Source organism: Ranitomeya imitator, chromosome 2 (genome assembly GCF_032444005.1).
Source record: "Ranitomeya imitator isolate aRanImi1 chromosome 2, aRanImi1.pri, whole genome shotgun sequence".
Taxonomy (NCBI): domain Eukaryota; kingdom Metazoa; phylum Chordata; class Amphibia; order Anura; family Dendrobatidae; genus Ranitomeya; species Ranitomeya imitator.
Window position 1 is genome coordinate 199,435,037 of NC_091283.1, and position 14,483 is coordinate 199,449,519.

Here is a 14,483-nt window from a genome sequence, read left to right on the forward strand (position 1 = left end):
TGGCCTTGATTTTTTTTTTTTTTTGTGCACAGCTAAATTGTCAACAAGTTGGCTATGACACAAAAAAAATTTTTTTGGCCACACTCACATATGATTTATGATGCCTGGGACAAAAAAGAAAATTGATTTGCATGCTCTTCGATTTAGAATGACCTGGCTGTAGTCTGCAAGCAAATAAATGTACAAATAGGGAGGCTATGGATTGCTTTAGAATAAAAGGAGCAGGTATAAGGTGAAGAAAAAAAAATTGCCACAGATAACTGCAGCAAGGTAAATATTAAATACTAGATGGTGGCCCGATTCTAACGCATCGTGTATTCTAGAATATATATGTATGTATATAACAGCCACATAGTATATAGCACAGGCCACGTAGTATATAGGAGTACTGTGTGGCCTGTGGTATATACCATGTGGCTGCTACAGTATATGCATACATACATGTTGTAGAATACCCGATGCGTTAATATAGGCCACGCAGTAAATGACACAGCCCACGTAGTATATATCACAGCCCACGTAGTATATATAGCAGCCACGCAGTATATAGCAGCCACGCAGTATATAGCAGCCACGCAATATATAGCAGCCACATAATATATAGCACAGCCCACATAGTATGTAACAGTGGCCACGTAGAATATAGCATGCAGTATAGAACACAGCCACGAAGTATATAACACTGCCCACGTAGTATATAGCAGCCATGTAGTATATAACGCCGCCCACCCAGTATATAACACTGGCCACGTAATATATAACACAGCCCACGCAGTATAGAGCACAGCCCACATAGTATCTAACACTGGCCAGGTAGTATATAGCAGCCACGCGGTATCTAACACAGCCCACATAGTATTTAACAGTGTGGGCACCATATCCCTGTTAAAAAAAAAAATAATTAAAATAAAAAATGGTTATACACTCACCAGGCGGGATCCAGCGTAAATCTAGCGAACCTCTGGCGATGTGCCCGGCTGCCCCCATCTTGCGTTCCCAGGATGCATTGCAAAATTACCCAGATCACTTAGCGGTCTCGCGAGCGCTGGGCACTGACTGTGGGGAGTATGGAGCGGGCGCTGGGCACTGACTGCGGGGAGTATGGAGCGGGCGCCGAGCACTGACTGCAGGGGAGTAGGGAGGGACTAATCGAACTGTGGCCGTCGCTGATTGTTTGCGGCAGCCATGACAGGCAGCTGGCGAGACCAATCAGCGACTTGGATTTCCATCAGACAGAGGCCGCAACCAATGAATATCCGGGACATACAGACAGACGGAAGTGACCCTTAGACAATTATATAGTAGAAGCAGCAGCAGACAGTAATGGAGCTTTTTGATGTATGCAGTGAGAGCTATGTGCGCACATACAGAGCCTGCAGGCCTTGCACTGATGTGGATATGCTGTGCCCTGCCTGCCTAGCGCTGCAATCTCTGGACCCCCGAATTAGCCCTAAAAAGGGCTGTTGGTTTCTGAGGAGTTGTGGAATTAACTGTTGCAGACCTACACTAACTATTAAAAGGATGATTCTGACCCTATCTCAGCAGCAGCTCTCCTTACACTCGTAAAGTCCAGAGCAGAATGCGCCAGATCTCTTATAGACCTGATGATGCTGTATGGCCAGCCAATCACTTTAATACCATAACAAAGATGGCTGCAGCATTACACTGCATGGCAGACAATCCCTGCATTGTCATTGTCACTCTAAAGAGAGCCATAATTGCAGGGCGGAGACCCGAGCTCCCGCCGAATAATCCTGGAAATACTCTGTGCTTGCTGAGTACACAGAGTATAGGGATACTCGGGCAAGTACCGAGTAGTGGCGAACACGTTCGCTCATCACTACTTATAACCTTATCAAAACTAATTAAAAAAAAAAGGCCATTACAACCAATTATTATTTATTGTTATAGTGCTATTTATTCCATGGCGCTTTACATGTGAGGAGGGGTATACATAATAAAAACAGGTACAAGAATCTTGAACAATACAAGTCACAGCTAGTACAGGAGGAGAGAGGACCCTGCCCGCGAGGGCTCACAATCTTCAAGGGATGGGTGAGGATACAGTAGGTGAGGATAGAGCTGGTTGTGCAGTGGTTTGGTCGGTGGTCACTGCAGGTTGTAGGCTTGTCGGAAGAGCTGGGTCTTCAGGTTCTTTTTGAAGATTTTGATGGTAATGATGGAACCAATGAGATACAATTTTTCATGTTCTTTAAACTTTTAGGAAAATGATTACACAAATCTGATTTGTTTTCTAAAAGACTTCATTACACTTTATTGAACTAATTATTTTATACTTTTTTTTTAATTTCATTTTATTTTATTCTATTTTTTTGTACTATTTGCCAATTAGGCATATGGGTCTGCATCTGTAATTTGCTCCTCTTATAATATAAAGTATATTCAGATCACCTTTATCACTTATGCAGCCAATTAATTGATTTTACAGTTGCATTTATGGTTTTATAAAAAATTAACAAAAAATAATCCTTCTCAAAATTAATAGGTCTGCCATCTCTTTCTCTACAGGCCTGCCAGTCATTATTGTAAGTGTAACCTTGGCATCCTCGTTCAATAAATATTTGGCAGATACTCACTGCTGGCTGAATATTCATAGTGACATAATCTGGGCCTTTGTTGGACCCGTGCTCTTTATACTAACGGTATGTAAGTGTGTTTTTAATTACTATGCTATTTCCAGTTTTGTTTTGTTTTTTGGCATATCTTCTTAATGTTTATAATTTTTAATTTACCGCATTGAACTTTACAGAATAAAGGAAACAACTCTTCAATATCTCGATTTCTATGAATTGCTTATTTGTATATTACTATCCTAGCGCTCATCTGGTTATACAGTTGTTTTGTTAGAATAGAACCATTTTTAATCACCTTTTTGTTACATAAAATTTTAAATGAAAAGTTTACAATGAAAGCAGAAAGTCATTTAGATAGTGAATGTCTGATGCAGAACAAGAAAGGCATTTGTTCAAACCATTTACCAATTTTGTGCCAATTTTCATTTATTTTATTGTCCGATTTTTATTTTTTTTTATTTTTTTTTTTCTTCTCTCTAATTTTTATTGTATTCTGAGTTTATTAGATTGAAACAAAAAGTACATTAAAGTAAACACTTGCTGGAAACATCAGGAGCAACAGATCAAGTTGGTCTCACAGCAAGAGCAAAATGGGCCTTTGCCTTCTGGTGATTCAGATTCAGGGGAAAAAAATATTTGTACCTGCTGGACTACTTTTCCCTTTCCCTAACGAAAATGCAGTGGAGAACACTATGCATAGACTTGCCTGTTAGTCCAGAATTAATATCGTCTAGATAGATAAAGTTGTATATGCCATGTCTCTCATGCATAGAAAGCTAAAATCATGATCTGAAGAAAGGCATTAATAGCTTCCACCTGGGACCTCGTGCAGCTACAAGGGGCGTGATTCGTACCTGGTAAAAGTGTATTCTGACTTAAAGTAGTTGTTTAGTGCTGGGATACAGCTCGCTATAGGACTACTAATTTCCAATTGAATTGCTCCCCTTCGCAAAATGTGCACCATTGTGATGACCACATGTCTAGTTACCAGTAATGGGTTTCCAATCCGACTATAACAAATGATTGGTGGTGGTGCAGTGCCCAGGGGAAAAATGAGATGTTATAGGTGCCAGGGCCAGCCAATAATAAAGAAATTAGGAATGTCACAGGTGGCCTTGTGGTGTCCCTCACACTGAGCCCTTAAAGCCTTAGTGTGTGTGCACAGTTACAAGGATGAGTATTAACATATTCAAAAGGGAGCCTTTACTGTATTGACTTAAAAATACATAGTCCATAGAAATGGTATCAGAGACTATTATACAAGCTTTACATTTTAGGAAGCAAGAGAGATGGTCACCCTGACATTTAAGAAGGAATTGTCCCAGTTAATGGCTTAAATAAGGTGATCGGCTGACTGCCGGTTATATACCGGGTTACTATCTTAATTCACACAGTCCTTCAGTTATATCACTACCAAGGATGGGCCTACACAGTTAGGCTCAATGTGGAGTTGGTGTTCACTGCTTAATCACAATAAAGTCCTGATACGGTTCCCTGTCGCTGGACGTAAAGTAGAAGATGCAGTAGAACATGAGGCACTCACGCTGGCAGAACCATTAAAGGTGTGGAGTGTAGCAGAAGAGCCCTTGTACAGCTCTATCTCTTCTGTCTCTATGATGATTGAAATTTAACATGCCCTCCTGGCGTAGGCTGTGGCAGTTTCCTGGCCGATTGAAGAGGGAAGTGGGATCTAGGCTAAAGGCAGAGCAGCCTAGGAAGTAGACCTCTCCTCATGTCGCTCCTCCCCTGAAGGACAGGAACTCCTCCCTGACTTCCCTCAGCAGCTTCTAGAGCCGTGTTCCACAACTCCGGTCCTCAAGAGCCACCAACAGGTCATGTTTTCAGGATTTCCTTAGTATTGCACAGGTGATTGAATGCTTGCCTGTCCAGGTGATGCAATTATCACCTTTGCAAAACTAAGGAAATCCTGAAAACATGACCTGTTGGTGGCTCTTGAGGACCGGAGTTGGGGAACACTGTTCTAGAGGCTTCCACAGAAAACCAAGCTGAGAGCGTGTGTTAGGTCTCGAGTTCCCACTTCTGCACAGGGGGAATCTCGGGCCGTCTCCGCTGCGGTCTCCCATTCCTATCCAGCCGCAGTGGAGTCTGCTCAGCAGGGACGTCGGTCCCAGCGTCTTGCTCGGTCTCGCTCGGTACAGAGAGTTACTGCTGCTTCTTCAGCTCCTGCCATTAAAGTCAGTGCTGGTCAGCAGCGAGCGGACTTCTCTGGGACTAAGTCCTTGTTTGCGCACACTGAGCATGCCCAGGGCAAGATCTCCCGTTGGAGATCAAGGGTCATGTGCTCAGGCTCTGCAGCGCATTCCATTGGTCCTCTTGGCAGGTCTTGGAAGGGCAAAATTTCTGTGGCCACTTCCTGTCCTGCAACTATATAAACTGCGCATGACCGCACGGCCATGCGCTAGTGTACAATTATTATGTGTGTGTGTAGATGGATGTATGTCGATGGATGAAAGCTCCTAAGTATCCCTCCCTAGAGTTGTTGATTGCTCGCGGATGATGGTAGCTCTCTAGCGCCCGACTATCCATCTGTATGTTACACACATCACAGCGTCCTATAGCTGTGCCTGCCAGTACGGCGCCGTGCGCTTGCCTCGCGCTTTCCATACCCAAGCCTGGGTGGTTAGTGGCGTCCGTCAGTGCGGCATCGCACGCACTCTTGTGCTCATATATTGCAGATAAGGTTCTTTACACACCCAGTTGCGGTGTTGTGCCAGCAAGGGTCTAATCGGACTACAAACCGAGGTTTAACCCACGTGTTTATACTTTTAAGTACCGCCATATAGTCTGTCATTTACTAGCAGCGGGTTTCGCCTGCACGGTGGACCCCGGACTGCGAACGCATCTATATCATCTTACTTGGTGCGTTCCGCCAGTCCTAACAGCGTGTCATGTGACCAAAACTCTTGCACCTTTACACTTTGGACAATAGATATAGGACAATTTATCGAATAAACCACATAACAGGACATAGGTTTTTGGTAACCACCCAACAACTATATTGTGCAACAGATAGGAGGAGGTACTGGGACACTGCACTTTCCACTGTTAAGGCACATCAGAGGCTCTCCAAATGTGACTGAGCGTTTGCTAATTATTCCAGCAAATTTTACATTCAAAAAGTCAAATGGCGCCCCTTCCTTCCGAGCTCTGCCATGCCAACAGTATATTATCCCCATAAATAAGTTCAAGACAAAATAAGTCCTCAAACAATTAAACCTATATTGAAAAGGGCAACACTACATTAAAGAATGAACTAGAAAACCATATTCCTTATGCACCATACATGGTTTAGGTGCAAAAGAAAACTTAGAAGTGACAACAAGATTTATTTTAAAACTGTATTAGTTTTATTCAATTAAATACAATACAATTAAAAAATGTTCAGGAACAGAAATTAGCTGGAATTATGGAGGTTACACAAAAGGAAGGTTCACAGCAGGCACTTGTTTGGCAGATTAATTAGGTTCAGCAATAGCAGCAAAAGAGCAAACAATATTTAAATATAATAAAGTGCATTGTGCAAAAAAAAAAACCGAGAATGTAGGTATTATATATATATATTAAGTTATTATAAAGTGCTTTTTTCACTGAAAGACCTCATCAATATTTAAACTTAACACCATTTTTTTGTGAAAAAAATTTAATGTTCATTTTTTTCCTTCCACATTGCTTCAGTTCCTTTAAAGCACCTGAAGGGTTAATAAACTTCTTGAATGTGGTTTTGAGCACCTTTTAGGGTGCCATTTTTAAAATGGTGTCACTTTTGGGAACATTCTGTCATATTGACCCCGCAATGTCACTTCAAATGTGAGGTGGTCGCTAAATAAAAAGGTTTTGCAAATTTTGTTGGAGAAATGAGAAATCGCTGGTCAACTTTTGACCCATGTAACTTCCTAACAAAAACTTTTTTTGCAAAATTGTGGTGATAAGAAATATGTATATTATATGGAGCGGATTTGATCTGTCTGGTTATATATAACACACTTGTGTTTTCTCCCAGACTATTAATATGATTTTGGGATTTGTATTACTAAAAATTGTGGTGATGTAAAGTAGATATGTGGGAATTATTTTTTAATAGGGATGATTGAATAGCTTCGGATAAGAGCTTATCTGAATAGCTGCATCTGTAACCTGGATACCAGGAGTGCTCCCGATAATCAGCTGTTCGATGCCGCAGCTGCATGTGTTGCGGCTGTGTGACATTGTGGTGCTCCAGGGTCCTGGTCGTCACAGTAGCATTGCTTTCCTCGGGGGGAGAGTGATGTTACGCTTGAAGGCAAGAAGGGATAATTGTCAACAGGTAAACACAAGCATGCAACATGTTCATGGAGCGCCTCCAGACACAGGGCCACAGGTTCTCGGTACCGGTCCTCTCTGTCTCGGTTCTGGGGTTTTCACAGTGGCTAGACCCGGTCCGTGACCCTGCTAAGGGGCGTCCAATGAAAGGGGTGATGATAGTTTGTCAAGGGTTCGTGACGCCACCTGTGGTATTCAGTCAGGGTGACAGACGCTGCTTAGGGGTCCGCTGGGGTGATGGAATGGCAGCTAGATGGTATACCTTCCCACAGGTGAAGTATATCCCCAGGGCTTCCCAGTAGTGTAGGTGGCGATGGTGTAGGGCGCAGTTAATAACGAGGACACAGGGTTGCAGTCTCTTTACCTTTTACTGAAGACTTCGGGATCCTCAATCCAGAGCACTGTTAACAGGGCTGGCTGAGTCCGGCTGGTCCGAAGGCACATCCAGAGTTCCCTTTGCAGGTGGAAATCAGTGCCTACCAACAAGCGCCTGAGTGTTGTAGTTCTTCCCTGCTGAGCATTCGGGATAGTCCTCACAACTCTTGTGTTCGTTCTTTCTCTCTCTCTCTCTCTCCGTCCCCCAAGTTTATCTGGATAGGACGCACCTGTTTGACGGGAAGGCTCTGAGCTATTCTTGGACCCTAGAGACGCCCCTCTCCACGCTTGCCCCCTATGTCTTCTTAGGTGATGTATGGTAGACAGCCAACCTATAATTAACTGTCCTGCGGTATTTGAAGTAATGCTTGAAGTCAGTTACTCCCTCGGTGTTCCGGTCACCGGCTACACGCCTCAGGATGTTGACGTTCTCGGGGCACGACTCCTACTGGCTCTCCTTTGTGCTTTGATCTCGTTTCTCACTTTTCCACAATATCCTTCTCTTCGTGTCCTTCCTTGGGATACCGCCGCAAGGTAGTGCAGGTGCGGTTCCGTCACTCTGTATCCTTTCTGCTAGGCCCCTGTCAGGAACCCACCCCTGACAGGTCCTCCCTGGAACTCTTCCAGGCTGCGTTCTGTTCTAACTTCCTATCCGACCCCCAGTTTTACCAGTGTGAGGAGTGGCCTAATACATAGTGCCTTTTGCTCCCTCTGGTGGCCGGAGTGTGAAGTGTAATGTGTGCTTGTGATACCTGGTCAGATGAACTCCTTTAGTGCAATCAGACATAACATCATTCCCCTTAGTGGCAGAGCGACATAACTGCAACGACCAGGACTCTGGGGCGCTGCATTCACACTCCAGGCCACCAGTGGTAGCTTTTGATCCTAATTACTAGGTGACTGCCCATATATATGGTAGTCTGTAGGGAAAGTTAGTCAGTTCGTGCCAGGAAACAGACTGGAGCAGTCTGAGGCAGAAGAAGGTGTACGGAGCTGTGTAGCCGCAGAGCTGCAGCTCTTGGGAAGAGACATACAGAAAGCTGAATATATTTCAGTGAGCGTTTAGGAGAGCGAAGCACAGGAGAGGAACACCAGGGGGAGACCAGCCACGACCAGACTGCCTCCTTCTGAGGCGCAGACATCGGTAGCTGGAACACAGAGGTTGTAAGGGACTCAACGACTTACATCAGAAATATTTTTAACCAGTGTTGGAACTTCCATCCATACTTTTATACAAAGCAAGTGTTTGACAGTGCATAAAGGTGTTTAGATCACAATACAGTTCACATTCTTTTGTTACTTCCATTTATACTGTCCTTTATCTGAATATGATAATTACCCGAGAATAATGCTAATGCTACATTGTTTCTTTGAATGCACAAAGAGGTGGTCCAAGACGGGTGTCCTTGACTTTTAAGGATTTCTTTACTTATTAACCCTGCTGTTCTGTTGGTCAAAAATGACCGACTTTGAACTTCAATATTCTTTAAAATATTCAAGATGCGGCTCTGAAACCCGTGGCCGACCGACCCATCCTCATTTAAGTCAATCAACCACAAGTTTCAGAACCGCATCTTGAACACCCCAAAAAATACCAAAGTTCAAAATAGGTCTCCCCAGACCGAACAGAACAGCAGGGTTAAGAAAAGGTTGTGTGGGTGGGTATTTGCGCCTTTATTTGTAATTGTTATTGTATTTCACAAAGAGCTGATTTTTATATAGGAAATAGACTTCATATTGCTGTGGACCACGATGCAAGGTTTGAGGTGAAATCCTTCAAGATACATATACTGTAGACATTTATTTTCTCGTATAGATGATTTTCCAAATAAGAATCGCCTTACATGTTCGGAACAAAGCCATGAACCTCTTTATTGTTAACATCACTATATTGGCCCATTTCTGAGAATTGATGTTTACTTCATAAGTGAGCAGTATTTAAGGCATGGGTGCATAAGGGCAGCTGTAATTGACATCTGCGCCTCAACACTATCTGTCAAACGAACCAACATATAGTATATGAATATCCGTGAACAAATGGTAACCATTCTTCATTGCTGTCGTATTGCACACGATCAATAGATTTTTTTGTTTTTTTGTTTTATGGCTCTATCTCCCTGTGACCTCCTCTAACTTTCCGGATTCATCCAAAAAAAGGCTGCTGCATTACCTGCCTTTGCTTTTATACAGACTACTGCAGTTCCTCTGCATTGGCTATGAGGATGAAAAAGGTGCGAGGCTTCACAGGCTGACACAATGTTTGGCATTTTGTAAAATGGCAGTGGGTGTTTCTTGATATTTGCTCAAATCAAATTTTTAATTTTTCAAATCGCCGGGTATGGCGCATTTACAAACATTATACACTAGTTTGGTTTGTATTGAATCAATATCTAACTCTTTAAATCTCTTGCAACTTGACTATGGATTATAAAAACATCTGCCTTCAGATAATTGCCTATTATTTTGAAGAAAACTATGGTTTGGCTAATGTTTTTAGATACATTGCAGGGCTCCTTTCGAGAGAATTCCCACTCTGCAGATTTTGTTACAGAAATTTTTGCTACTCCAAAGGGATTCCGTTTTTCTGAATAGGATTGTTAAAAGGGAATCTGTCACCTCATTTTTTTGCATATAGGCTGAGGCCACCGCCATTAGGGGCTCATCTACAGCATTCTGTAATGCTGTAGATAAGCCCCCAATGTAACCTGAAAGATAAGGAAAAACTTAGATTATACTTACCCAGGGGCAGTCCGGTGCGGTCTAGGTCCGATGGGTGTCGCAGGTCCAGGTCCAGTACCTCCCATCTTCATGCGATGACGTCCTCTTCCTTCTGTCGCGGTTTCTGCACAGGCGTACTTGGTCTGCCCTGTTCAGGGCAGATCGAAGTACTGCAGTGCGCAGGTGTCGGGAAAGCAGAGAGGCCCGGAACCTGCGCACTGCAGTACTTTACTCTGCCCTCAACAGGGCAAATCAGTACGTCTGCGCAGGAGCGCAACATGAAGCAAGGAATGCTGAAGATAAGCCTCTAATGGCGTGGCTGCAGCTTAAATGTGAAAAATGAGGTGACAGATTCCCTTTAAGGTAAACTCGAATGCTTCAGAACTTCAATAAATCCTGCTGAAAATATGCAATGCGTCAGCATGCTCTAAATAGTATGACATTTTGCTCTATTACTAGAGAAAATTTTTCAGCAGCTGGTCACCACAAAGAAATGCTTCAAAAGGAAAATGTACAACTATATTTACAAACAATATTTTTATAGATACCGTATGAAGAGCTACATATTGGATGTTTTCTTTACTCTCTACTTCAATATTGTGGGACAATAATCTTATCACGAGTTTACCTTGATAGTGGGGCCAGAAGATCACATTATCCGGTTTCACAAACTCCTGCCTTGCTTAGGAGTACTTCACTATCTTAATAAACAGTGCAGTTTTTTTCCTTGCTGTCAGTGCAAGGGTAAATCTATTCAGTTGAAGCTCCTGAAGCTTCCTACCTGGATTGTCTCAGCTGTTCAGTTTTCACTATTCCCCTCTGCTATATATGCTCGCCTCTGGCACTTAGGAATTGCCAGTGTTAGTCCTTACTACCTGGTTTGGAGTTAAAAGTGTAGTTGATGGTTGGAGTTGGCATATGGAGATATGTTTAGATTATTTCTTGGAGCTTTGTTTGTGTACACACATCCTTATCCCCTCTCTTTGGTTTCTCCTTCCTTTAACTCCCCTGTGTTCCACTCTGTTGTTTGGTGACTGTATTTTGTATGATTATTTTCATTTATCCCTGTCTGTCCTCCCTTGTTAGTCTAGTTAGTCTTGTAAAATGTACTTTGGCTTCCCACCTCCCTGTGTGGAGGAGGGGACAGATTAGGGTTGATATAGGAGCATAGCACAAGGCACATGAACCCAACATTTCCACCTTCAAGAGTAATCCAGCGGATAGGGATAGACTAGGGTGATTTCCGTAGGTGGTCCACGGACGATAAGTGGAATAACCTCCGTAGTGAGGTCTGTTGGACCTTTTGTTAGGATAGAGGATGCCTTTGCCCTGTATGAGACCCTGGTTTCCCTGGTGGCGGTCACGTCTGTTGCTATTCGGGTGGACTTCCGTCTTCGACAGAGACTTAAAACAGCCCAATGTTTGGGGGGTCCTGGGTAGAGATGAGAAAATATTTCAATGTTCAGTTCAGATTATGATCACCAAATTTTCAATATTTGCCAATTTATTTGGCAAATATTCGCTGAACATGGCCAAACACTATTCAAATCAATAGGAGGAAAAAAACAAATGGATGCACATCACCTTCTAATGGCCCAAAAAGCTGCTAAAACACATCAGATGAGAGACAGACACAGGAAAGTGGCCTCAATTCACCCACAGTGCAAATTGTAGCATGGCACTGCAGCAATCAGCCATGCATGAAGTATTGTGGTCTGGGCCAACATTTACAGCTTTCAATTGAATGTCAAAGTAAGACAAGGTGGGTGAGGGATCAGTGTAGGCCTCCTGTCCTGGGAGTACGGATATCACATACAAGAGCTCAACCTGCTTTCGTGCTGAGGCACACTCAGGTAGCACAAATATCAGTTTTGTAAACTACCATTGTCAAAAAAAATCTAAGGATAGTAGTAACATGGGTAGCTGACTCCAATGAAGTGAAGGCCTGACTGTCTTAAAGGCCTACTGCCACAGGCAACACACATGAAGGAGATCCAACCAGGAGCCTACACATTTTCACAAATTATTGGCAGACACGAACAAAGTGCCATCGATTTTGCCAGCGTAGAAATAGTATAATAGGGACTGACGGGCATTCCACTGCGCCCAATCCAGCAGATGCACACCCAACCAGAAGTGTCCAAATTTAAAAAAAGTGAGGACCTGACGCCGCCGAAGTGGCATAATTTTCACTAGAGTAGAAATAGTATAATTAGGACGGACACATCTTCCACTACAGCCAAGCCAGCAGATGTAGACGAACCATGATTGTTCACATTTCCACAAATTTGAATTAACATCAGCAACAGCAGGCAGAGAAGAAAACACTAAAGATATCAGAATGCAGTTACGCGACACTAATACAACATACTAAAAGATGTCACCTAGTCTGTACAGTCTGCAATTGGGGTGCAAAAGTCCTTGAAGATCCATGACTTGTTCATCTTGAGGAAAGTTAGGTGGTCTACACTTTCTGGGGACAGCCGGCTTCACTTATCCATCAGGACACCACTAGCAGAGCTGAAGACACGTTCTGAGGAAATGCTTGCTGCTGGGCACGATAAAATCTCCAAGGCCTGTGAGTCGACATCAGGCCACTTATCCATTTTGGAAGAGTAATATGTGAATGGGTGCAAACCCTGCCTGATTTTGACATTCAGTTCTAGACACTCCTGCACCATCCTCTCCATTTGTTCACCACTTGTAAGACTTGGACTCTGTTGTGCTGGTGCACGGGCTGGTCTAGAAAAAAGTGTCAAAGGACTCACAGAAATTGCTTCTTCCACTGCTGCTAATGTTTTGGCATTGACGAAGAGATGTGCCGGAGGTTGGAAGTCTAGAGCTGCAATGCAAACTGCTGTCTTGGGGAAAAGCTCTCTTAAGGTCGTGTAAAAGCGTGTTTTGATACTCCAGCATTCATAAGTCCCTTTCCAGGGTGGGAAGCATTTGGCAAAATTTGGTATTATAACGTGGATCTTACAGAGTGGAAACCCAGTAGTCAGCAGTATTCCTAATCATAACGATCTACTATATAATTGTCTAAGGGTCAATTCCGTCTTTCTGTCTCTTTCTGTCACGGATATTCATTGGTCGCGGCCTGTGTCTCTCATGGAAATCCAAGTCGCTGATTGGTCGCGGCAAAACAGCCACGACCAATCAGCGATGGGCACAGTCCGACAGAAAATGGCCACTCCTTACTCCCCGCAGTCAGTGCCCGCATACTCCCCTCTGGTCACCGCTCACACAGGGTTAATGCAGGCGGTAACGGACCGCGTTATGTCACGGGTAACGCACTCCGTAACCGCTGCTATTAACCCTGTGTGTCCCCAACTTTTTACTATTGATGCTGCCTATGCGGCATCAATAGTAAAAAAAAAATGTGATGGTAAAAAGAATAAAAAAACAAAAAACCTGCTATTCTCACCCTCCGTAGTCCGCCGAGCCGCATGCGCCTGCCGCCATCTTCCATTCCCGGCGATGCATTGCGAAATTACCCAGAAGACTTAGCGGTCTCGCGAGACCGCTAAGTCATCTGGGTAATTTTGCAATGCATCCTGGGAACGGAAGATGGCGGCAGCCGCACGCGTATCATCGGAGCTTCGGTGGATCCCAGGGGTGAGTATATAACTATTTTTTATGTTAATTATTTTTTTAACAGGGATATGGTGCCCACACTGCTGTATAATATGTGGGCTGTGTTAGATACCACGTGGCTGCTATATACTACATAAGCAGTGTTATATACTATGTGGGCTGTGTGATATACTCTGTGGGCTGTGCTATATATTATGTGGCCACTGTTATATACTGCGTGGGCAGTGTTATATACTACGTGGCTGCTATATACTGCGTGGGCTATGCTATATATTGTGGCCAGTGTTATATACTGCGTGGCCTGTGTTATATACTACGCCCCCTGTGTTATATACTGCGTGGCTGCTGTATACTGCGTGGGCTGTGTTATATAGTATGTGGCTATTATATACTGTTATACTGTTATATATTGCGTGGCCTGTATTAACGCATCGGGTATTCTACAATTTGTATGTATATAGCAGCCACATAGTATATAACACAGGCCATGTTGTATTTGTCTGCTATATACTACATGGCTCCTATATACTACGTGGCCTGTGCTATATACTATGTGGCTGCTATATACATACATAAATACATATTCTAGAATACCCGATGCATTAGAATCGGGCCACCATCTAGTATGGAGATAAAGTTGCAGAGAGTGCAGCAAGAAGTCACTCAAGTGTCAGGCTCAAACCATGAGGTCCAAGCCCATGCTGTGTTGGTGGCATGGGTATCACTGATGCTTGCTTCCTCTGTCCCCTCCTGCCAACCACGAACACAGAGGGGAGGATAATCCTCTTCATCTCCTGACAGTTGCTCACCCATCACCTCTTCCTCCCCAAATTATACCTTGGATCTTGCACCTTCACTAACAGTTTGTCTGTTATCACCAAC

The 14,483-nt window shown here is 43.5% G+C and overlaps 1 protein-coding gene across 1 annotated transcript in view; it reads left to right on the forward strand.

The window, feature by feature from the left end:
• ADGRD2 (adhesion G protein-coupled receptor D2) overlaps positions 1–14,483 on the forward strand; it is a 238,968-nt gene that overhangs the window by 194,732 nt on the left and 29,753 nt on the right. The window contains exon 17 of the mRNA XM_069748470.1: positions 2,530–2,663. Within this exon, the coding sequence (XP_069604571.1) occupies positions 2,530–2,663 (134 nt within the window). The remainder of the gene's footprint in view (positions 1–2,529; positions 2,664–14,483) is intronic.